The 23,439-nt window shown below is 53.8% G+C and overlaps 3 protein-coding genes across 8 annotated transcripts; 2 read left to right on the top strand and 1 right to left on the bottom strand.

Moving 5' to 3' along the window:
- Positions 1-239: 239 nt before the first annotated feature.
- Positions 240-12,310, top strand: FDPS (farnesyl diphosphate synthase). 5 transcript variants are annotated; one of them, XM_030824307.1, is made up of 11 exons: positions 329-457; positions 1,244-1,456; positions 1,534-1,696; positions 3,734-3,874; positions 9,575-9,655; positions 9,803-9,925; positions 10,300-10,388; positions 10,491-10,563; positions 11,249-11,326; positions 11,429-11,563; positions 12,054-12,310. In XM_030824307.1, exons 2-11 carry the CDS (start codon positions 1,281-1,283, stop codon positions 12,252-12,254), a joined length of 1,260 nt encoding a protein of 419 aa, XP_030680167.1. In that variant the 5' UTR covers positions 329-457; positions 1,244-1,280; the 3' UTR covers positions 12,255-12,310. The 5 variants fall into 5 exon arrangements, with proteins under 5 accessions (XP_030680169.1, XP_030680170.1, XP_030680167.1 ...); XM_030824308.1 differs by having other exon boundaries at positions 451-569; XM_030824309.1 differs by lacking the exon at positions 1,244-1,456 and having other exon boundaries at positions 240-457.
- Positions 12,311-12,422: 112 nt separating this feature from the next.
- On the bottom strand, positions 12,423-13,325 carry LOC105740594 (putative uncharacterized protein RUSC1-AS1). Its single transcript, XM_030824313.1, is given in 2 exon segments — positions 12,423-12,467; positions 12,470-13,325. Coding segments are annotated over 2 exon segments (711 nt in total). The 5' UTR covers positions 13,136-13,325.
- RUSC1 (RUN and SH3 domain containing 1) lies at positions 12,541-22,765 on the top strand. 2 transcript variants are annotated; one of them, XM_030824305.1, is made up of 11 exons: positions 12,552-12,638; positions 13,335-14,777; positions 15,049-15,459; positions 16,494-16,592; positions 16,751-16,827; positions 16,954-17,128; positions 17,205-17,310; positions 17,502-17,548; positions 18,243-18,795; positions 19,816-19,938; positions 22,066-22,765. In XM_030824305.1, exons 2-11 carry the CDS (start codon positions 13,421-13,423, stop codon positions 22,232-22,234), a joined length of 3,117 nt encoding a protein of 1,038 aa, XP_030680165.1. In that variant the 5' UTR covers positions 12,552-12,638; positions 13,335-13,420; the 3' UTR covers positions 22,235-22,765. The 2 variants fall into 2 exon arrangements, with proteins under 2 accessions (XP_030680166.1, XP_030680165.1); XM_030824306.1 differs by lacking the exon at positions 15,049-15,459 and having other exon boundaries at positions 12,541-12,638.
- The last annotated feature ends 674 nt before the right edge of the window (positions 22,766-23,439 follow it).

Below are 23,439 nucleotides of genomic sequence, written 5' to 3'. Positions count from 1 at the left end.
CTAATAAGTGAGAAAGCTAGTCCTACTGCGTTTTACTAACATGCAAATCAGCTGCCCAGGAAGATAATGAAAACTGAAGTTGAGTAAGAGAGGCAGCCAAAGCCACAGCGGGGACGTTCCCAGCCTGGCTCGCTTCCGGCACTGATGCCTCCAGCCGCGACCTCTAGACTTCAGCCCTTCCATTGGTCGTCCGTCACAGTGCCACAGTGCGCCATGCTCACGCGAGGGCCAGCAGCCAATCAGCGCGGCTCATCTCCGCCCAGCCAGGACACGCAGGATCGCGTTATCTGTCCCTTCCGTGGGCACGTTGGGAGTTGTAGTTTAATTATACATTGCCGCGCTTAGTGTGGGGAGAGCGGGAACTACTCGACCCAGAGAGCTTACCGCGGAGCGGATTCTGCTTTCAGGAGTACCCGCCAACAAGCGGGACGGAGCAGGAATCCCCATCTGGGAACAGGTGAGAGAGGATGTGTGCTGGGCCTTGGAGGAAGGGGGCCGAGACCGGGCCTTACTTCTGTTAACGATACTGTGAGGCATCGGAAGGCCAGCCTGTTGTGTCCGTTTTGAAGGTCGGTAGGCTAGACTGGCTGGCCTTCTGGGGGTGCGGAGACTTCCAAACTCTGCCCTTGTGCTTTCCTGGAACCCCCAATATGCCTGGACCGCGGTTTACTCATTTGCTGCGAGCGCTTCTCTCCCGTCCAGAGTTGCTCCGAGCCTATCTGCTCAGTCCTAGCGATTCCTGTGGGGCTTGGGACGCGCGGTTCCAGCACCCTGGACCATGTGGACGCAGCACCCATGGGTTTTCGCCCCAATGCTTCTCCCCTCCTTGGGGCATAACTCAGACCCTGGGCACCCCTCTCCACTGCCCAGGGGAGACCTGGGTTCCAAATTTGGCTCTGCCTCTACTATCTTCCTACCTCTTAGAGCCTCAGTTTGGCTTGCGTAAATTGGATGACTTAAGGGTCCTTTCAGCGCCTAATCCTGGGGTACTTTACTCTGTACCACCTCCTTACCCAGGCTTGTGCACGCCATCTTGAAGGCACTGAGTTCTAGCCTGTTTATTGTAAGTGGCAATTAGTTGGGTCTCAGTCACCCAGCCATACTTTTTGTTCCCTGCATATCCTTCCTGTAATTGTCCCCAAGCACATTCCACAAGAGGGAGGGGCACTCTGGGCTAAGGCTGGGGTGGGAGTTATCTGGGGAGCTGCCACCATGCCTCTGCCTTTGGTGCTTGCCCCTGCAGGGAGTGCTTGGTGCCCCCTCCCTATGCCACTCCCAGGATGCCCCTGTCCCGCTGGTTGAGATCTGTGGGGGTCTTCCTGCTGCCAGCCCCCTACTGGGCACCCCGGGAGAGGTGGCTGGGTTCCCTACGGCGGCCCTCCCTGGTGCACGGGTACCCAGTCCTGGCCTGGCACAGTGCCCGCTGCTGGTGCCAAGCGTGGACAGAGGAACCTCGGTGAGTGTGGTTGGGGTGAGGGGCCTTGGGGAGGGGAGCAGCTGATCAGGTTTCTGACTTGTTTTTCTTCTACTCAGAGCCCTTTGCTCCTCCCTCAGAATGAACGGAGACCAGAAATCAGATGTTTATGCCCAAGAAAAGCAGGATTTCGTTCAGCACTTCTCCCAGATCGTTAGGGTGCTGACTGAGGATGAGATGGGGCACCCAGAGACAGGAGATGCTATTGCCCGGCTCAAGGAGGTGAGGGATTCATGACTTGGGGGAGTAAGCCTTTGGTTCGGTTGCTCTGTATATGTGTGGGATTCACCTGTGGCTTATGGGGGACTTTTGACAGATGTGAGAGAAAGCTTTTTTTTTTTTTTTTGAGACAGAGCCTTGCTCTGTCGCCTGGGCTGGAGTGCAATGGTGCAATCTCGGCTCGCTACAACCTCCACCTCCTGGGTTCAAGTGATTCTCCTGCCTCAGCCTTCTGAGTAGCTGGGATTACAGGCGTGCGCCACCATGCCCAGCAAACTTTTGTATTTTTAGTAGAGACGGGGTTTCACTGTGTTGACCAGGCTGGTCTTGAACTCCTGACCTCAGGTGATCCACCCACCTCGGCCTCCCAAAATGCTGGGATTACAGGTGTGAGCCACCACGCCTGGCCGAGAAAGCTTTTACCTGAGGGACTCGAGTCCGCTCTGGAGAGGTTGGGGCCTGGGCAAGTATACTTACTCAGTCCATCAACCTGACTTTTGGCTCTGATGGAAGGTGGGTCATCCAAAATGCTTTGCTTGGGGGTGGAGGCCTTGAACCTCTTAGATTTTGTGTCCTGAAATCAGAAGCTGTTACCTTGGCAGAGACCCGGGAGGAAGGCAGTCTGATATTGTCCTATCTCCCTGGGGCCTGAGTGAAGTTATTGTATCATTAGAAACCCCTATTCTAGAGCATGAACTATTGTTGTGATACTTGCCAATTTTTTTCCTGTTGATTCTGGAGTATCTATTAAAATCCTTTTTATAAATGCTGTCTATCTCATATATCTCAGGGGAACGAAGGGAAAGGGGGGCTTTGCCTATACTGGAATGGGGATTAAAAGAGAGTCTTGGCCCGGCATGGTGGCTCACGCCTGTAATCCCAGGACTTTGGGAGGCTGAGGTGGGGGGGATCATGAGGTCAGGAGTTCGAGACCAGCCTGGTCAACATGGTGAAACCCTTGTCTCTACTAAAAATACAAAAATTAGCTGGGCGTGGTGGCACGCACGTGTAGTCCCAGCTACTCAGGAGGCTGAGGCAGGAGAATCACTTGAACCTGGGAGGCGGAGGTTGCAGTGAGCCGCGATTGTGCCACTGCACTCCAGCCTCAGTGACATAGCGAGATGAAGTCTTCCCTGTTAGTTAGGTCTGATTGAGAGCCGGGCAGCAGAAGGCAAAGTGAGATGCAAGAGGAGACACCACTGGAGGAGTGGGAGATGGATCCCACAGCTTGGGTCCCCTGTAAGCTGTCTTCTGGCTGACTTTGGAGAAGCTTTGTCTTAGTGTAGTGAAGGAGGCTTTTCATTTGCAGGAGGGTTGAACTCTGGGTAGGCAGAGGTGGTTGGAAAAGTAGGGATGGGTTGTGAAGGGGAAGTCTAGGAGAGGTGGGGATGGGGAAGGAAACTGTGGAGGGACCTGAACAAGTCAGTCATCCCTATAGCATGTACTGAGTTTTCCGTGGGTTCAAGCCCTGTTCTGGGCTTGGGAGCAGCATTTAATCTGCACTATGGAGGTTTTAAATTTATTGGGAGGCCAAGGCGGGTGGATGACTTGGGGTCAGTAGTTTGAAACCAGCCTAGCCAACATGGTGAAACTCTGTCTCTACTGAAAATAAAAAATTAGATGGGCATGGTGGTGGGCACCTGTAATCCCAGCTACTCGAGAGGCTGAGGCAGGAGAATTGCATGAACCTGGGAGACAGAGGTTGCAGTGAGCCAAGATTGTGCCACTGCACTCCAGCCTGGGTAACAGAGTGAGACTTCATCTCAAATAAATAAATAAATAAATAAAAACAAAAAATAAATTTACTAGGGTAGACCATGCAGAAAGAATGTGCCTGGGCACTGGGACCTCTTCTAGCTTTGCTCCAGAAATTTGGGGAAGGAGTAAAGACAGTAGCAATTCCAGAGGCTCCTTGAAGAGGAGTTGGGGTTGGGGAGGATGAAGTTAGGTGGTGGTTGGAAATGGGAGAGAGCAAGGAGAAAACTCACAGTAGCTGCTGTATGGACCCTGATACCCTGTCCCTCTTCCCTTGCCCTCTAGGTCCTGGAGTACAATGCCATTGGAGGCAAGTATCACCGGGGTTTGGCGGTGGTAGTAGCATTCCGGGAGCTGGTGGAGCCAAGGAAACAGGATGCTGATAGTCTCCAGCGGGCCTGGACTGTGGGCTGGTGTGTGGAACTGGTGAGAGGAGTAGGGGAAGGGAGAAGAAGTTTCCTACAATGGTGGTGACTTGGGTGGGAAGGGGAGGGATGGGCCTGAAACTTATTTCTGGGTTGTGTTTGTGTTTCTTTGTCTCTAGTGTGCTACGGCCAAATTTAGAGTGAATCACTCCAAGGGTTAACTAATGTGGGGAGCCTCTTTTGGCATTAGGTACGAAGATGGCTGTAGATAGTGTAGACAGTGTGGACTGGGGCCTCGAGACTGGACAGAGAGGTGTCAGCTCTTTCCTCTGAGCAAAGAAAGGATGGCTATAAAAGTGACAGAGGAGGCCGGACGTGGTGGCTCACGCCTGCAATCCCAGCACTTTGGGAGGCCGAGCGGGGCGGATCACCTGAGTTCCGGAGTTCGAGACCAGCCTGACCAACATGGAGAAACCCCATCTCTACTCTAATACAAAATTAGCTGGATGTGGTGGCGCATGCCTGTAATCCCAGCTACTTGGGAGGCTGAGGCAGGAGAATCGCTTGAACCTGGGAGGCAGAGGTTGCAGTGAGCTGAGATTGCACCGTTGCACTCCAGCCTGGGCAACAATAGCAAAACTCCATCTCAAAAAAAAAAAAGTGACAGAGGTCTTCCAAAGGCTATTCGGAAGCAGAGATTGAAAACTGGCAGCTCACTGATAGTTTTTTGAAAATGTTTTACAATTAAGTCTCCTAAATTTAACAAAGAGATTTCACACTAAAACCTAGATTTCTAGCACGGCTTAGGAAATTGTAAGATTTGGGTCCATGTTCCTGCAAAGCAACAATTGGCTGAAGCTGAGTGGATGCAACTTCTCCAAGATGGCATGTGTTCTCCTGTGTGCTTTCTCTGGTTTGCTCCAATCCCTGCATCCCCTCCTCTTCTATACCAGTTCATCTTGGTCTTGAAGGTGTCTAGTTTGCTGGCATGGCCTAAAGCTTTCATTAGTGCCAGGGGGACTGGGTTCTGGGAGGGGTGCCATGCCCGAGGAGGATGGCAGTGAGCCCAAAAGGGAAGAGCATTCAGAACTTGGTGAGTGACGATGATGCTGAGTTCCTGGCCTGAGAGGAGCAGCTGGCTCAAGGGAAGACGTGCTGAGCACAGTCAGCCTGGGTACGTTCTTGGTATGGGTGGAGCAGGTGGATCTGCCTGTCCTGTGGGCGGTGGAAATTCTAGTCTGGAACTTGTCAGGGAGATGGGTCTAGAGAACAGAGATTTGCTTCCAAGGAGGTAATAGGCCCATGGCATCCAGGGAGAGGGCCCTGGATGACAGGCATGCCGAGGGGCTGAGGGGTTCAAAATATGGAGATGACAGGCAAGGAGGGAAGGGAAGGAGGATGAGGGCAGAGCAGAGGAGCAAAGCTATGGGGGCCAAGGGAAGCAAGACCTCGAGGGGCCAGTGGTTGACTGGTAGAATCAGTTCGTTTTTTTTTTTTTTTTTTTTTTTTGAGACGGAGTCTCTCTCTGTTGCCCAGGCTGGAATGCAGTGGCACCATCTCGGCTCACTGCAACCTCCGCCTCCCAGGTTTAAGCAATTCTCCTGCCTCAGTCTCCTAAGTAGCTGAGATTATAGGCACATGCCACCATCCCTGGCTAATTTGTATTTTTAGTAGAGATGGAGTTTCACCATATTGGTCAGGCTGGTCTGGAACTCCTGACCTCATGATCCATCTGCCTCGCCCTCCTAAAGTGCTGGGATTACAGGCGTTACAGGTGTGAGCCACTGCACCTGGCCTAGAATCAGTTCTTAACCCTGGCAGCACCCTAGATTCACCTGTAAATTTTTAAAAATTTTTTAATTTTTTTTTTTTTTTTTTTTGATACAGGGTCTTACTCTGTTACCCAGGCTGGAGTGCAGTGGCATGATCTTGGCTCACTGCAATCTCTGCCTCTGGAGCAGAAGCCACCTTCCCACCACCTCAGCCTCCCAAGTAGCTGAGACTATAGGAGCGAGCCTCTACTTGGCTTTTTTATTTTTAGAGACTAGGTTTCGCCATGTTGCTGAGGCTGGTCTTGAACTTGTGGCATCAAGTGATCTGCCCATCTTGGTCTCCTAAAGTGTTGGGATTACAGGTGTGAGCCACTGGGCCTAGTCTAAATTTTTTTTTTAGAGACAAAGCCTCAAAATTCTGTTGCCCAGGCTAGAGTGTAGTGGTGCAATCATGGCGTACCGTAGCCTCGACCTCCTGGGCTCAAGCCATCCTTCCACCTCAGCCTCCCAAGTAGCTGAGACTACAGGTGCCTGCCACCATGCCCGTCTTTTTAAATAGTTTTTTTTGTAGAGATGGAGTGTCACTATGTTGCCCAGGCTGGTCTTGAACTCCTGGGCTCAAGTGATCTGCCTGCCTCGGCCTCCCAGAGTACTGGGATAACAGGTGTGAGCCACTGTGCCTGGCCTGAATTTTTTTTTTTTTTTTTAAATTTCCCTAATAAATAGAAAGTGCTGGTGGGGTTAAGAATCAGAGCTGGGAGGCAGAGCAAATTTCGGGAGGCCATGGAATTAATTATCTTGGAGACCATCATGGTTGAGTGGTGGTGGCTGAAACGAGATTGTCCTTGCAGTCACCCTTGGGAGAGGCAGTGAATGAGTGGCTTCAGGGAAACCATGCTACTCCAAATAAACAGAGTCAATTAAACATGTGCCTTCGATGTGGAAAGCCCAGGACCTCCACACTACTCTTCTGAGGTTAGGTCAGAGGTAAAGATGCAGATGGATGCCTCCTTCCCTGAGGACCCTGCCTATAACAGTAGCAGTGATTGCAATGGTCCTTTCCCCACGGCCCATGCTGGGCTCTGGCAGGTGGTGTTGCATGCTTCCTTTGCAATGTGGATCCACTGCAGCACACAGGATTAGCATGGGATAAAGTCTTAAAAACCATGTCTTCTAGGCCAAGTGTAGTGGCTCATGCCTGTAATCCCAGCACTTTGGGAGGCTGAGGCAGGTGGATCACCTGAGGTCGGGAGTTCGAGACCAGCCTGACCAACATGGAGAAACCCCATCTCTACTAAAAATACAATATTAGGCCGGGCGCAGTGGCTCACGCCTGTAATCCCAGCACTTTGGGAGGCTGAGGCGGGCGGATCATGAAGTCAGGAGATCGAGACCATCCTGGCTAACATGGTGAAACCCCGTCTCTACTAAGAATACAAAAAAAATTAGCCGGGCATGGTGGCGGGCACCTGTAGTCCCAGCTATTTGGGAGGCTGAGGTAGGAGAATGGCGTGAACCTGGGAGGCAGAGTTTGCAGTGAGCTGAAATTGTGCCACTGCACTCCAGCCTGGGCAACAAGAGCGAGACTCTGTCTCAAAAAAAAACAAAAACAAATAAAAAAACAAAATTAGCCAGGTGTGGTGGCACATGCCTGTAATCCCAGCTACTCGGGAGGCTGAGGCAGGAAAATCACTTGAACCCAGGAGGCGGAGGTTGCAGTGAGCCAAGATCGCGCCATTGCACTCCAGCCTGGGCAACAGGAGCGAAACTCCACCTCAAAAAAAAAAACAAAAACCACAAACCATGTCTTCTGCTCCAGCCTGGGTGACAGAGTAAGATCCTGTCTCAAAAGAAAATAATAATAAAAAATAAAACCTGGGTATAGGGCCGGGTGCATTGGCTCACACTTATAATCCCAGCACTTTGGGAGGCCAAGACGGATGGATCACCTGAGGTCAGGAGTTCGAGACCAGCCTGATCAACATGGTGAAACCCCATCTCTACTAAAAACACAAAAATTAGCCAGGTGATGGCACGTGCCTGTAATCCCAGCTACTTGGGAGGCTGAGGCAGGAGAATCACGTGAACCTGGGAGGCGGAGGTTGCAGTGAGCTGAGATTGCACCATTGCACTCCAGCCTGGACAACGAGAGCAAAACTCCATCTCAAAAACAAAAACCTGGGTATATATCTAGAAGTGGAAAAACAAAAAAAGGAAATAAGTTATGAAAATAACCATGTCTTGAGCTGGGTGCGCTGGTGTGTGCCTATAGCCCTAGATTCTCAAGAGGTTGAGACAGGAGGATCACTTGAGCCCAGGAGTTCAAGTCCAAGTTGGGCAACATGGCAAGACCCTTGTCTCTTTAAAAAAAACAACTCAAACCATGTCTTGAGAAGCTATTTAATGGCCAGACATGATGGCTCACGCCTGTAATCCCAGCACTCTGGGAGGCTGAGGCAGGCGGATCACTTGAGGTCAGGAGTTCAAGACCAGCCTGGCCAACATGGCAAAACCCTGTCTCTACTGAATGAAAATACAAAAATTAGCTGGGCTAGCAGTTGGTGGTGGCAGGTGCCTGTAGTCCCAGCTACTTGGGAGGCTGAGGCAGGAGAATCGCTTGAACTTGGAGGTGGAAGTTGCAGTGAGCCCACATGGCGCCACTGCACTTGGCGTGACAGAGTGAGACTCTATCTCAAAAAAAAAAAAAAAAAAAAAAAAAGAGAAGGAAAGCTATTTAAGGAACCAAAACATGTAGTTTGACTGACTGCAAGAAGTATCACAGGGAATGTTAGAGTGTTTTATTCTTTAATTTCTTTGTCAGAGTGCATTGGTGCAATCATAGCTCACTGCCATCCAAATTCATGGGCTCAAGTGATCCTCCTGCCTCAGCCTCCTGAGTAGCTGGGACCAGGTTCACGCAACTGCGCCCAACCAATTTTTTTTATTAGACAAGTGTTTAGGAAACTCTCCCTCCAGGCCTAGTGCTGTGCTAGGCTCTGCAAATGCTAAGAGGGAGAAGTTACTGTCCCTGCTTCCAAGGAGTTCATGGTCTAGTGGGAAACCTGACACGTTCAGGTACCTTCAGATGGGCACTCAGAAGAGTAAGCCCTTAGTTAATGTTTAAAAATGTTTAAAGATGTCTGAGACTCATAGGTCAAAGTGAGATTTCAGTTCCACCTGATTAGACCTGCACTGCTAAGGAGCTCCTTTAGGTAAGGCTGTGTTCCTAGTCACTGGGGTGTTCAAACACGGTGCTGGGGGCAATGTGGGAATAGCCTTCTTTTATTTAGGAAGTAATGTAAAGTCAACTGCATGAATAGATCTTACTTTAAGCATTCATTGAGGTTTTTGGCAAGAATAGAGTACGGTATATGAAGGTGTTTCCTAATCTCCCTGATACCAGGCATAATCTAGGGCTCATTAGAGATGTCAAAGATCTGTTCTAGTTTCTTACCTAAAACAAGAGTGTTTTAGTTCCGTTTTATAGGCGGGGAGTCTGAGCCAAACAGGTTATGTCACTTTCCAAGTCTCCATAGCACAGAAGTCTTCTGTCTCCCCATCCTGACTTTCCCAGCTCATAGGGACTGTCAAAGGCAACAGCTCTGGCCGGCTGTGATGCCTCATGCCTGTAATCCCAGTACTTTGGGAGGCTGAGGCAGGAGGATTATTTGAACCCAGGGGTTCAAAACCAGCCTGAGCAACATAGTGGGACCCTGTCTCTACAAAAAATAAATTAAGAAAAAAATAGCCAGGCATGGGGTATGTGCCTATGGTCTCAGGTACTCAGGAAGCTGAAGTGGGAGGATCACTTGAGCCTGGGAGGTAGAGGCTACAGTGAGCCGCGATTGCACCACTGCACTGGATAACAGTGAGACTCTGTCCCCCACCAAAAAAAAGCAAAGCTATATACAGATATAAAGTAGCAGCTCTGTTGCTGATAGAAGGAACAATAATGAGGAGCCCTGCAGGTCTTATTCCACTCTTTCCAGCTGCAAGCTTTCTTCCTGGTGGCAGATGACATCATGGATTCATCCCTCACCCGCCGGGGACAGATCTGCTGGTATCAGAAGGTAATGTGGGCAGGAAAATAGCAGTGGGTATGGGGACAGGCCACAGGGAGGTGGTTATATATGGCCTGATAGAGGTGTTGGTGTGATGGTTCTTAGTATGAACCGAGACTAGAGATTGATTGCTTGTTTTTCTCTCTGTCATGACAGCCGGGTGTGGGTTTGGATGCCATCAATGATGCTAACCTCCTGGAAGCATGTGTCTACCGCCTGCTGAAGCTCTATTGCCGGGAACAGCCCTATTACCTGAACCTGATCGAGCTCTTCCTGCAGGTGTGCTGCAGACAGGGCCCGATGCCCAGAGGGTGCCCATGGTAGCCTTGGCCTCTATAGGACATGCTCATCTAGCTGGTTTCAGGGTACAGGATTGCAGGGTGCCTGGAAGGGAAAGAAAGCGAGGAAGGGTGTTGGGAAGCGGGGTTGTGGTCGTGGCAAGAAAGGGCTTCTCTGTCCCTGTGTAATTGGAAGAAAGGTTGATAAAGGACTGTGTGTATGAATATGGGCCTTGAGTTTTGGGGCTTTCTCCCCTTCTGTTGCTTTTCTGATTCTGCCCAGTTGTCAGCTGGTATGGGATGTTGGGCTTGGGATACCAGGGTTTTGCATATCTGGAGAAAGCCTGGCTCATGGACCATCTTTGTCTTGCTTAGAGTTCCTATCAGACTGAGATTGGGCAGACCCTGGACCTCATCACAGCCCCCCAGGGCAATGTGGATCTTGTCAGATTCACTGAAAAGAGGTGAGGGGAGGTGAGGGACCATGCAAACCATGTCTGGACAGCGAGGGAGGGCTCAGGATGCGCACTGCCCTCCTGAGGAGTTTCTCTTCTCCCCCTACTCAGGTACAAATCTATTGTCAAGTACAAGACAGCTTTCTACTCCTTCTATCTTCCTATAGCTGCAGCCATGTACATGGTGAGTGAGCCTCCTCACCCCTCTCCGCTCTGCTGATGGGGGCTTTTGGACAGGAAGGCATAGAGCAGAAAATGTGAACACTGCTACCCCTGGTGAAAGGCTGTGTGACCTTGAGCAAGTCGGTCTCGCTCAGTCTCTTTCCTCAGCTGGGGATAAAATTCCTACTTCACAGGACTGTAAAGATTAAGCAAGGCAAGGGATATGAAAGTGCTTAGCATATAATAGGGGAACAATATATCCTGCATCTGAGTATGAATAGGAGTGTGGAGGAGATCATCCAGGTTGAGAGGGAGAAGAGTGGATTAAAGGCAGTCACTGGGATTAACTGTGTACCCTGACCTTGCTTCTCTACATTTCCTTTTCATCTTGAAAGAAGTTGGAGGTGGCAAAAATATTAGGAAGATGGATCAGAATGACTCGGGGACTGACATTTGTGAGGGAAGAGACAGGCTGTGCACCTCTAGAATGGATTCATCTCTTTTATGACTCCCAGGAAGGCCTAGCCAAAAATAAGTGAGATTGAGGTTGGACCATCAGTCAGCACTGTCTAGGTCAGGGAAGCCAAGATGTCTGAAGAGAGAGGAGAGATTTGGGGCTGCAGTAGGGCAAGACCCCATGGGAGGAAGCAGCCAGGAAGATGCCAGCCCCTCTGGGGTTTGGCTTATTAACCCCCCTTGCCCTGTAGGCAGGAATTGATGGTGAGAAGGAACACACCAATGCCAAGAAGATCCTGCTGGAGATGGGAGAGTTCTTCCAGATTCAGGTAGGAAGGCAGGAGGCAGTAGCAGAGAACAGGCACCAGCTTCACTCCTCTGCCTAGGAACCTCATCCTTCCTCCTTTGCTGCCCTCCCCCTCCCTGCCCAGGATGATTACCTTGACCTCTTTGGGGACCCCAGTGTGACCGGCAAAATTGGCACTGACATCCAGGACAACAAATGCAGCTGGCTGGTGGTTCAGTGTCTGCAACGGGCCACTCCAGAACAGTACCAGATCCTGAAGGTGCCTGAGAGAGGGTGGTGGGTCCCTGAGTTGGTGGAAGAGATAGAGCAGTGGTTCTCAACTGGAGGCAGTTTTCCTCCCGAGGGGACATTTGGCAATGTCAGCAGGCATTTTTTGCTATTGTCATTACAACTCTGTGTGTGTGCGTGTGGTACAGACATCTAGTTGGCAGGAGCCAAAGATGTTGCCAAACATGTAGCTCACAGAACAGCTCCCCCAGACAGGATTATCTGGTCCCAAATTTCAATAGTGCCAAGGTTGAGAAACCCTGGAGTAGAGGACGCCTGGTCTGAGGCAGTATGTGGGGAATATTTGGGATAGGGAAGGGAAGCTTGGGATCTTAGCTCCCTAGAGACACTTGAAAATTGGAGGGAGGAAAGGAGTGGGTGGCTTTGGAGATGTTCTGGAATATGAGAATGAGGGGAGTGGAGGGGTCCTGGAGGCTCTGGGGAAGGCCAAGCCCGTTTTCCTGTCTTCCAACCCCTTCCAGGAAAATTACGGGCAAAAGGAGGCTGAGAAAGTGGCCCGGGTGAAGGCGCTATATGAGGAGCTGGATCTGCCGGCTGTGTTCTTGCAATATGAGGAAGACAGTTACAGCCACATTATGGCTCTCATTGAACAGTACGCAGCACCCCTGCCCCCAGCCATCTTTCTGGGGCTTGCGCGCAAAATCTACAAGCGGAAAAAGTGACTTAGAGACTGCAAGGGCGGGGAGAGGAGGCTCTCAATAAATAATCGTGTAACCTTCTTGTGGTTCTGTACTTGCTCGGGCCAGCCAGAGTCTAGCTCTTTCCAGAATGTGCGGGGTGGGGTGCTGGGAGGACTCGCTGCACGGAAGCAGGACCCAGGGGCCAAAAGCTTAGGATATATCAAACCCGCTAGGTGGGTGACAAAAGACGCTAAACCCGCTGGGGGCGGGTCTGAGCTACGCCACGCCCATGCGCGAAGGGGTGCAGCTGCGCAGCGCAGGGTGGGTTGTGCTAGTGCCCCTCCCCTCCCGCTCTGTGCCCCGCCGGGCGGGGACCGTGGGAGCCGCGGACAAGCCCCAGGCCGGAGCGGTTCCAGGAGGACCCTGGTGAGGAGGGCTCGGCCCATGGGTGTAGACCGATGGACCAGGGCACGAGGGGCGGGGCAGGACAGGGGAGCAGGAGAAATGAATAGAGAAAGGGTGCGGTGGTGGCTGAACGATGGAGACGAATGCGGAGAGAATGGACATACCGCTGTTCCAAGGGCCGAGGGCGCAGGCTGGAGCCCGGCCGAGGCAGCCGGCAGATGCAGAGTTGACAAGCTGACGGCTGCTCCATCCTTTTCCTCTCCAGCCCCCACCCCTTTCCTGCATTCACCAGGCAAACTCTGCGTATTGCCCCACCCCCATCCTCCACCTCCTTTCAGGGCATCTGGGTGGGTCTCCCTGGGTCCCTTCCTCTGGGAGTAAGGGGTAGGCTGAAGGGCAGGGCCAGATTGCGGCAGCAGGGCCCTGGAGGTCCATTCTGGGCCCGGACCTCTTCCAGGCCCCCGCCCCCCTTCGGAGATCCAGAGCGCAGCCGCGTTCTCTGACCCTCCCGGCTCCATTCCCGGGGGGTTACATTCGACTCCACCTGCAAACACTGCAGTGGAAACTAATGGTCAGTCGATTGCGATTTGCATCTCATTGAAATATCTTCCAAAGCAGCCAGAGCCTTCAGGCCTGCTGCTGCCGTCAAGTCACCTCGGTGTCCTTCCCCGCAGCTCTTGTCCTCACTGGCTGGGCTTCACCACCCCTGTCTTCTAGGTCTGCACCTGTGGTTGCCAGGTAGGTGGATGTGAGAGATCCTACCCTTCTGGTTCTCTAGAAGCCATCCCATCGCCGCTAGCACCATGCTGTCCCCTCAGAGAGCTTTACTCTGCAACCTCAACCACATCCACCTCCAGCATGTCTCCCTGGGCCTGCACTTGTCCCGCCGTCCTGAGCTACAGGAGGGGCCTTTGAGCACACCCCCTCCTCCAGGAGACACTGGGGGCAAGGAGAGCAGGGGCCCCTGCAGTGGCACTCTGGTGGACGCCAATTCCAACAGCCCAGCTGTGCCCTGCCGGTGCTGCCAGGAGCACGCTCCGGGCCTAGAAAACCGGCAGGACCCGTCACAGGAGGAAGAGGGGGCTGCCTCTCCCTCAGACCCAGGCTGCTCTTCCTCGCTCAGCTCCTGCTCAGATCTTAGCCCCGATGAGTCCCCTGTCTCAGTCTACTTGCGGGACCTCCCTGGTGATGAGGATGCCCACCCTCAGCCCAGTATCATCCCCCTGGAGCAGGGCTCCCCACTGGCTTCAGCAGGCCCTGGCACCTGCTCACCGGACAGCTTCTGCTGCTCTCCTGATTCCTGCTCCGGAGCTTCTTCTTCACCCGATCCTGGCCTGGACTCGAACTGCAACGCCCTGACCACCTACCAGGACGTCCCTTCCCCAGGCTTGGAGGAAGAGGACGAGAGCGCGGAGCAGGATCTCCCTATCTCTGAGCTCTTAGAGGCGGATGATGGGAAAATCGAGGCTGGGAAAACGGAGCCCAGTTGGAAGATTAACCCAATTTGGAAAATTGACACGGAGAAAACTAAAGCTGAATGGAAAACCACTGAAAACAATAACACTGGTTGGAAAAACAACGGGAATGTTAACTCTAGCTGGAAAAGTGAACCTGAAAAATTCGACTCTGGTTGGAAAACCAACACAGGAATAACTGATTCTGGCTCGAAAACAGATGCAGGGAAAATTGATGGAGGATGGAGAAGTGACGTCAGCGAGGAGCCGGTGCCCCACCGGACAATCACGTCTTTCCACGAGCTGGCCCAGAAGCGCAAGCGGGGCCCAGGGCTGCCCCTCGTCCCGCAGGCCAAGAAAGATCGCAGTGACTGGCTCATAGTCTTCTCGCCCGACACCGAGCTGCCCCCCTCGGGGTCGCTGGGCGGCTCCTCGGCACCTCCTCGGGAAGTCACCACCTTCAAGGAACTCCGGTCCCGAAGCCGGGCCCCAGCCCCGCCAGTCCCGCCTCGAGACCCCCCAGTTGGCTGGGCTTTGGTCCCGCCCCGGCCCCCACCACCGCCTGTCCCTCCCCGAAGGAAGAAGAATCGACCTGGACTGCAGCCCATAGCGGAGGGGCAGTCCGAGGAGGGCCGGGCTGTCAGCCCAGCGGCTGGCGAGGAGGCCCCAGCCGCGAAGGAGCCGGGCGCGCAGGCCGGCCTGGAGGGTAAGAGGTCGCAAGAAGCGGGAGGAGGGCTGGGCTTCGGCCGCTCACGCCTCCTAGGCTTCCAACCCGGCCCCCTGTCTTCCCTCCATTCTGTGTCACCCATCCTCCCTGCCCCTTCTACCAGGGAGCGCTCCGGGAAAGGGAAACTGGGTGGGTCATTGGGTTACGGGACTAACTCTTTGCTCCCTCTTCTTCCCGCCCCTCCTTGCCTGGCTGCCCATCCCGCTGCCCTCCTTCCCTCTGCGCCTGGCCCCGCCAATCCTGCCTGCAGCCGGTCCCCTCCTGCTCCCTCGGCCCCTGGTTTTCCGGTTCTCGGCCGACGGGCGCCCCCTGTTGGAGGGTGGGGGCGCAGGCGCAGCTGGGTCTCTGCTCCTGGCTCCTCTGGCCGGGTGGCCAGGCGCCGGGCTGCGGCTGCTGGGGGCGCGGAGCCCCCCAGAGGAGCAGCTGCTGCCCGTCCGCCTGTCCCCAGTGGGAGCCTATTCGCCTCCGACTCGGGGAGCCTTGCCCTGCCTGGCCAGCCCCGAGCTGGCACTGCTGCTGTCCCCGCTCTTTCCCAGAAGTAGCACCTTCCCCGCCGCGGCTCCCCCACCCCGCCAGGTACCCGCCCCCCCGCTGCCACCGCAACCTCGTCCGCCGAAGGCCCCTCGCTGGACCAGGAGCCCATCGCCTCCGCCCAGGCTACGTAAGACGGACCCGGGCTAGCCCCGCGGGCCACGCCTCAGGCGGGCCGCCCCGCCCACTCTCGCCCGGCCCCGTTTTCGCTTTTTTTCCGGGGTTGCCCAGCTTAGTCCCGCCCTTCAGTTTAAGCCGACTCCAAGCAGGTTTGTCGGTCTTGGGGAGTCTGGCCCCGTTCCTAGTGCTGGAGGGGGGAAGTTGTTGCCTTTCCTGCACCGTGGGTCGGCCCCCTCTCCCTCCAGACCCGCCTGGGCATAGTGGACGCGGGCTTACCCAGCCTCCATGCCAAATCTAGGGGGTCTCAGCAAGTCTGTTGTTAGGGACTTTGGGTCATACCCTCCATGGAATTCCTTGGCCTATGCAGCTCGGGCCTGCTCACCGACCTTGCTCGGGAGGGGTGGAGGGTGAAGCTCCCGGGAGCTCATTGGCCCTAGAGGTTCTGGCCACGCCCTCTCCGCGAGTCCAGTCCCCGTGGGATGAAGAGGGCACCCTCCGCCGAGACGCTGCTGCGGGACCCGGGTTTCCCCTTTCCGGCGCCTTCCAGCCTCCCAATCCTCGGGTCTCGCCTCCCTCCGTCTCCTCCCTTTCCCCTCTGTCTGTCTTTCCATTGGTCCATGCAGCCCACGTGCTCCCCGGGGCTCAGCAGGCAGGACTGGGCCCCGGGGCGGTGCGCAGGGCTGCACCTCCCTTCCCGCGCCCTGTCCTCTCCCGCCCTACAGGCCCTAGCAGGGCAGGCGGGAGGTGAGCGCGGCCATCTCGCTCCCGGAGTTCCGGGATCCTGGAGGTGGGGGCTGTGCCCTGAAGGAGGGCACAGGGAACCGGGATGGGGCCGGGGGACAGCGAGTGCTGGGAAGTGTGCGGGATTTCACTCCGGGGCTCGAGTCGAGCTACCCCGTGCTCCAGGCGGTCCTGCGCCTCCTCTCCCCAAGACCCTTCGGGGACAGAGCACTGCAGACCCGCCGGAGACAACTTGTGCGGGAGGCCGGAGTCCTCGGAATAACCCTTGGTAAGTGTCACCGCGCCCTTCTTCCTTTACGCCAGTCCGTAGTTCGTGGTCCTTCGCCGGTGTCCCCGGAGCCCAGCGGCTGTGGATGGCAGAAGCCCAGAGTGGGACTGGTCAGTTGCAGGAGCAGAAGAAAGGTAGGGCACCCTGACTCCGGACCCCGCGGTTCCGAATGAACTGCCCTTCGCCCCCGGCCCTGCTCTCAGGCCGTCTGAAGGCAGTCTCTCCACGCCCCTCGGGCAAGCCTGGGTAGGGGCGCGGCCTTCTAGCGTCTTCCCTTTCCCGCTCCTCCCAGGTCTCCTGATAGCCGTCAGCGCCTCCGTGGATAAAATCATCTCGCATTTCGGGGCCGCCCGGAACTTGGTGCAGAAGGTGAAGGTGGCTGGGGGGAGGCTGTTGGGATGAGGAGAGTAATGGAGCTCCGCGGAGGGTGCGGGAACGGTTGGCGGGAGGTGGCTGGAGGGATCTCTGGACCCATCGGCATCGCGCCACCTCCAGGCCCAGTTGGGTGATAGCCGGCTGAGCCCGGATGTGGGGCACCTGGTGCTGACCACCCTCTGCCCGGCCCTCCACGCCCTGGTGGCGGACGGGCTGAAGCCTTTCCGGAAGGACCTCATCACCGGGCAGCGCAGGAGCAGCCCCTGGAGCGTGGTGGAGGCGTCGGTGAAGCCAGGTTAGCCAGGAGGGCGTGGGACCCGGCAGTGCGCAGGGCAGGGCCGGGCTTGGCTGACTGCACCCCACGTTCTCAGGCTCCAGCACCCGCTCCCTTGGAACCCTGTATAGCCAGGTCAGCCGTCTAGCCCCGCTGAGCAGCAGCCGTAGCCGCTTCCATGCCTTTATCCTGGGCCTCCTCAAGTGAGTTGCCTTCTTCCCAGTGCCCTTCCCACGACCTGGGACTGCAGGAGCGTCATGGGTGGGACACAGTAGTAGTGCCTCACGTCCTCAGAGAAGGCCCCCCCTCTTCCAATCTCATCTCCCATCCTCCACCCAGAGAGGACTGGAGTCCTCCACCTCCCTGAACTTCCATTCCCTCTTTTCTCCCCTAGCACCAAGCAGTTGGAGCTGTGGTTTTCCAGTCTCCAGGAAGATGCAGGTCAGAGGTTCAGATGGTAGAGGATGGGGCTGATGGGCTGGGAGGATGGGAAGGAAAGAGTTCTCTCCTGCTGGTTCCTGCTGGTTCCCACTGGTGCCAGAATGCCATTAATCCAGATCTCCGATGTTATTACTCTTCTAATTAAAACTTTCTAAGGAGGCCCATCGCCCATAGGATGAAAGACCCAAAGCCTTGGCTGTCTGGCCTCTGCCCTCTTCCCCTGCCTTGGAGGCCAGGGCTTTCCCTGGTCTTGCCAACAGTCTTCCCGCCTGGCCCTTCCTGCTCCAGGGCCCTGCTTATGCTATTCCTCTACCTTCTGCCCCTCCTGCTTCCTCATGAACTGTCATTCATCCTTGGAGTCCTTCCCCAGTGAGGCCCTACCTCTACCCTCAGACTAGGTCAACCCCCACGCCCCGTTTTGTATGTGCTTCTATGGCTCTCCTGTCCTCCTCTGTAGCCTTTGCACTGTCACTCAGTTACTTGTCACCACTTGCTGTGTGTGTCTTCCTATTTGGGCTAGGTCCCATGCAGGCAGGGATGTCAGTTCTATAGCCCACCACATCCTTCCTCCTCTCTGCCCCAGTGCCCAGCAGAGTGAGGCCTGGGAGGATGTGTGCTGACCGGTGGGCTGCTCTGGGGGGTCTTCTGGGACTAGGTCCAGGGCAGGAGCTGATGTTGGCCTGCTCTTTTCCAGGCCTGCTCTCCCTCCTGTACCTGCCAACAGGATTCTTCTCCCTGGCCCGCGGTGGCTGTCCCTCCCTGTCCACAGAGCTGCTGCTCCTGCTGCAGCCATTGTCGGTGCTCACTTTCCACCTGGACCTGCTCTTTGAGCACCACCACCACCTGCCCCTGGGCCCGCCTCAGGCCCCTGCCCCTCCAGGCCCGCCTCCGGCTCTGCAGCAGACTATGCAAGCCATGCTGCACTTCGGGGGCCGGCTGGCCCAGAGCCTTCGGGGGACTTCCAAGGAAGCTGCTTCAGACCCCTCCGACTCTCCAAACCTTCCCACACCAGGGAGCTGGTGGGAGCAGTTGACCCAGGCCTCCCGGGTCTATGCCTCTGGGGGCACTGAGGGCTTTCCTCTTTCCCGATGGGCACCGGGGTGTCATGGGACTGCAGCTGAAGAAGGTGCACAAGAGAGACCCCTGCCCACAGATGGAATGGCACCAGGCAGGGGCCTCTGGTTGGGAAGACTATTTGGAGTGTCTGGGGGCCCCGCAGAAAATGAGAATGGAGCCCTAAAGTCCAGGTAATGGGGTACCTTGTCCTTTCTATGACCTTCTGACTCACTCTCAGATCTCCCAGTGGCCTCATTTGAAACTCTCTAATGATGATCCTTTAGGGCAGAGGTTGGTGGTCTGTTTTTCTACAGCCATGAGCTAAAAATGGTTACATTTTAATGGTTATATTAAGTGCCTACATAATGATCTCAATTTTCTCTCTTGGCCCTAGGTCCTAAAATATAGTTATCCCCAGGTACATATGGGGAATTAGTTCTAGGACCCTCACATACACTACAATCTGACATACTCAAATCCTACACTTGATGTATAGGAAAAGACAGCCCTCAGTACATGTGGGTATTACATCCTGAGAATACAGTATTTTTTTGTTTGGTTGAAAAAAACCTGCATATAGGTGAACTTGTACATTTCAAACCTGCTTTGTTCAAAGGTCAACTGTATTTACTATCTGGTCCTTTAGAAAAATGAAAAAAAGCCTGGGCAACATGGTGAAACCCTGTCTCTACAGAAAAATAAAAAAATTAGCTGGGCATGGTGGCACGCACGTGGTGGCAGTCCCAGCTACTCTAGGAGGCTGAGGTGGGAGGACTGCTTGAGCCTAGGAGGTCAAGGCTGCAGTGAGCTGTAATCACACTGCTGCATTCCAGCCTGGGTGACAGAGCGAGACCCTGTCTCCTCTCCAAACAAACAAATTGCCAACCCCTGCTCCAGGCCTCAACAACTGGTGGCTCTTTAATGGCTTGAGATACTACTCTCTAGTGGCCCTTTCGTTCTGAGCCTGTCTAGACCCTGCTGGGTCCATAGGTTCCTTGTGATTTGAGGTGTTGTGGACTTTTGTTGTCATCTCCTTCATCAGCCTAAAAGTACCTGTGTCCAATAATTAACACTCTGCCCTCAGCAGTGACTAACCCCTGACCTCTTTTGAACCACAATTAGGCCCCTTAGCCTCTCCCTCCCTCCAAACCCCAGGGTTCTTGGGTTTTCTGGAGGTGGGTTGAGCTGTGACCCTATGTCCCTTCTTTTAGGAGACCATCTAGCTGGCTGCCCCCGACAGTGAGTGTGTTGGCTCTTGTGAAGCGGGGGGCACCTCCCGAGACGCCTTCTCAGGAGCTTGAGGCCTCAGCACCCAGCATGGTGCAAACCCATAGGTAAGGAGGATTGGGGAGAATGCACTAGTGTGTAACCATATATGCTATCACAGCATGGATGGGAGGTAGTGTAAAAAACCCTGGGCTTTAAAATAAGACCATGCTTAGTGTGCATTGCAGCTTTTCTATTTATTATCGATGTGTCACTCATTTGAGCCTTGGATTTTTTTGTTTTTTTTGAGACAGAGTTGCTCTGTCACTCAGGCTGGAGTGCAGGGGCACAATCTCGGCTCACTGCAACCTTCCCCTCCTGGGTTCTCCTGTCTCAGCCTACCGAGTAGCTGGGACTACAGGTGCCCATCACCACGCCCGTTTAAGTTTTGGAATTTTTTTTTTTTTTTTTGAGATGGAGTCTAGCTCTGTCACCAAGCTGGAGTGCAGTGGCGTGATCTCCACTCACTGCAATCTCCGCCTCCTAGGTTCAAGCGATTCTCCTGCTAAGCCACCTGAGTAGCTGGGATTACAGGCACATGCCGCCACACCCAGCTAATTTTTGTATTTTTAGTAGAGACCGGGGTTTCACCATGTTGACCAGGATGGTCTTGATCTCTTGACCTCGTGATCCGCCCACCTTGGCCTCCCAAAGTGCTGGGATTATAGGCGTGAGCCACTGTGCCCAGCCAATTTTTGTATTTTTAGTAGAGATGAGGTTTCACCGTGTTTCCCAGGCTGGTCTAGAACTCCTGACCTCAGGTGATCCACTTGCCTCAGCCTCCCAAAGTATTGGGATTACAGGCGTGAGCCACCGCGCCTGGCCAGGATTCTTTCTATAAAAAGGATATGATGCAATACATTTTTTATGGTTATAGAGACTAAACATAATTTTTTTTTTTGAGACAGAGTCTCACTCTCGCCCAGGCTGGAGTGTAGTGGCATGATTTCGGCTCACTGCAACCTCGCCTCCTGGGCTCAAGTGATTCTCCTGCCTCAGCCTCCAGAGTAGCTGGGATTACAGGCACCTGCCACCATGCCTGGCTAATTTTTGTAATTTTAGTAGAGTCAGGGTTTTGGCACGTTGGCCAGGCTGGTTTTAAACTCCTGGCCTCAAGGAATCTGCCTACTTTGGCCTCCCAAAGTGCTGGGATTACAGGTGGGAGCCACCACACCTGGTCACTAAACTTTTTTTTTTTTTTTTTTTTTTTTTTTGAGACAGTGTCTCGCTCTGTCGCCCAGACTGGAATGCAATGGCATGATCTCGGCTCACTGCAACTGCCTCCCGGGTTCAAGCAATTCTCCTGCCTCAGCCTCCCGAGTAGCTGGGACTACAGGCACCCGCCACCACGCCCAGCTGATTTTTTATATTTTTCATAGAGATGGGGTTTCACCATGTTGGCCAGGATGATCTCGATCTCTTGACCTTGTGATCCGCCCGCCTCAGCCTCCCAAAGTGCTGGGATTACAGGCATGAGCCACCGCGCCTGGCCTAAACATTTTATAAAAGCATATGGCGGCTGGGCGCAGTGGATCACCTGAAGTCAGGAATTCAGACCAGCCTGGTCAACATGGTGAAACCCCATCTCTACTAAAAATACAAAAATTAGCCAGGTGTCGTGGTGGTGGGCACTTGTAGTCCCAGCTACTCAGGAAGCTGAGGCAGGAGAATCGTTTGAACCCGGGAGGTGGAGGATGTCGAGATCACACCACTGTACTCCAGCCTGGACAACAGAGACTGACTCTGTCTCAAGAAAAAAAAAAAAAAAGTAGATGGAGTAGTAGGAGATCCAAGCACCAAACAGGTTTTGGTGATGGATTGGATGTATGGAGTGAGATGCCCAGGTTTTTACCAGGAGCAAGTGTGGGTAGAAAGTGGTGCTGTTTACCACTATAGGCGACATGAGGAGGGACTGGTTTTGAGGGTGAGTCATTTCATTTGCCTATGTTGAATTTGAAGCACCATTGAGAAGTGCAAATAGTGTCAAATAAGCAGCTGGAGTGGGTTTGCCACTCAGGAGAAGGCTGGGGCCCTAGATAGAATCACCATGTTGATGAATGGTTCTCAAGTCTCTTCCAGAGCCCAGTCAATGTCCACTGAGCCAAACCAACAAGAGCACTCTAGAGGTGACGCCTGGGGACAGCTGGGCACCCCCACCTCACCTCATCCCAGTATCTTCCTCTGGCTCCCCTCAGGGCAGTGCGGGCTCTCTGTGATCACACTGCTGCAAGACCTGACCAGTTGAGCTTCCGGCGTGGGGAAGTGCTGCGTGTCATCACCACAGTGGATGAGGACTGGCTCCGCTGTGGGCGGGATGGCATGGAGGGTCTGGTGCCTGTGGGGTATACCTCCCTTGTTATGTAGCCCTGGGACCCTTTCCTGTGTATGTGTCTCCTTCCTGTCACCTGGGAATGGAATGGCCAGTGAGCACCATCCCAGAAGCATTTTCCCTCTGCAAAATGAATTTCTTCCCACATCTGTTTCTGCTAATATTTAAAATAAACTTTCCTTCTTCCCTCCTATACCCACCTGTAAGGTGAAATCTGCTCTTCTTCCAAATATATAAAAAGGGAATTGCCATCCAGGTAATCCCTTTCCTTTTTCCCATCTATATAAGGGAATGTCTTCCTTCCTATCTGCAAAATGGAAATCTAGACCTCCTTTATCCATAAGTGGACTGTGCCAGTACAATACATGCCTCAGCCCCCAAGCCTAGAAGGACCTCTAGTCTCCTTCCTGTGTGGAATCTTCCCCACTCTACCCCTCCCAAGTTGCCTGTATTGATAATGTACTCATGCTGTACTAGGTGCTGAAGCCTGGACACCCCTGGTGGGTGGGCCTGTGGTGATGGTTTGCATCCTTCCTCCTTTGTCCCAATAAAGTATGGGAGTTGAATGTGTGTCTTTCACTGTGGGTTTCAGGACATAGGCTATGGGGGAGGGGAAAAAGGACCTCCTATGGGAGGCATAAGGCAGATGTTTCTTCCCAGCCCAGGTTTAGTTCTTAATGCTCCCTGAAGAATAGAGAAGTAGTTCCTCATTGGTTCCTGAATCTCACAAGTGTTTCTCTAGTCTATGACTTTCTCTGTTTAGTTAGTTAGACTAATAGGATAGGAGCCTGCATAAATATGGGGGAGGAGAGAAGACTTAGCCCTTGAAATTATACTTCATATCTGAGGTGAAGGGAAGGATTAAAGATTTGCACTGGGCACAGTGGCTCAGACCTGTAATCCCAGCATTTTGGGAGGCTGAGGCAAGCAGATCACTTGAGCTCAGGAGTTTGAAACCAGCCCTGCCAACATGGCAAAACCCTGTCTCTACAAACAATACAAAAAATTAGCCAGGTGTGGTGACACATGCCTGTGGTCCCAACTAGTTGGAGGGCTGAGGCAGGAGGATCCTTTGAGCCCAGGAGGTTGAAGCTGCAGTGAGTGGAGATTGTGCCTCTGCATTCCAGCCTGGGTGACAAAGGGAGAACCTGTTTCAAAACAAAGAGTTGTAAGAAATGTCACCATTTTTTCTACTGGCCGGGCGCGGTGGCTCACACCTGTAATCCCAGCATTTTGGGAG

Source organism: Nomascus leucogenys, chromosome 12 (genome assembly GCF_006542625.1).
Source record: "Nomascus leucogenys isolate Asia chromosome 12, Asia_NLE_v1, whole genome shotgun sequence".
Taxonomy (NCBI): Eukaryota; Metazoa; Chordata; class Mammalia; order Primates; family Hylobatidae; genus Nomascus; species Nomascus leucogenys.
This window is presented reverse-complemented; position numbering and strand designations above follow the sequence as displayed.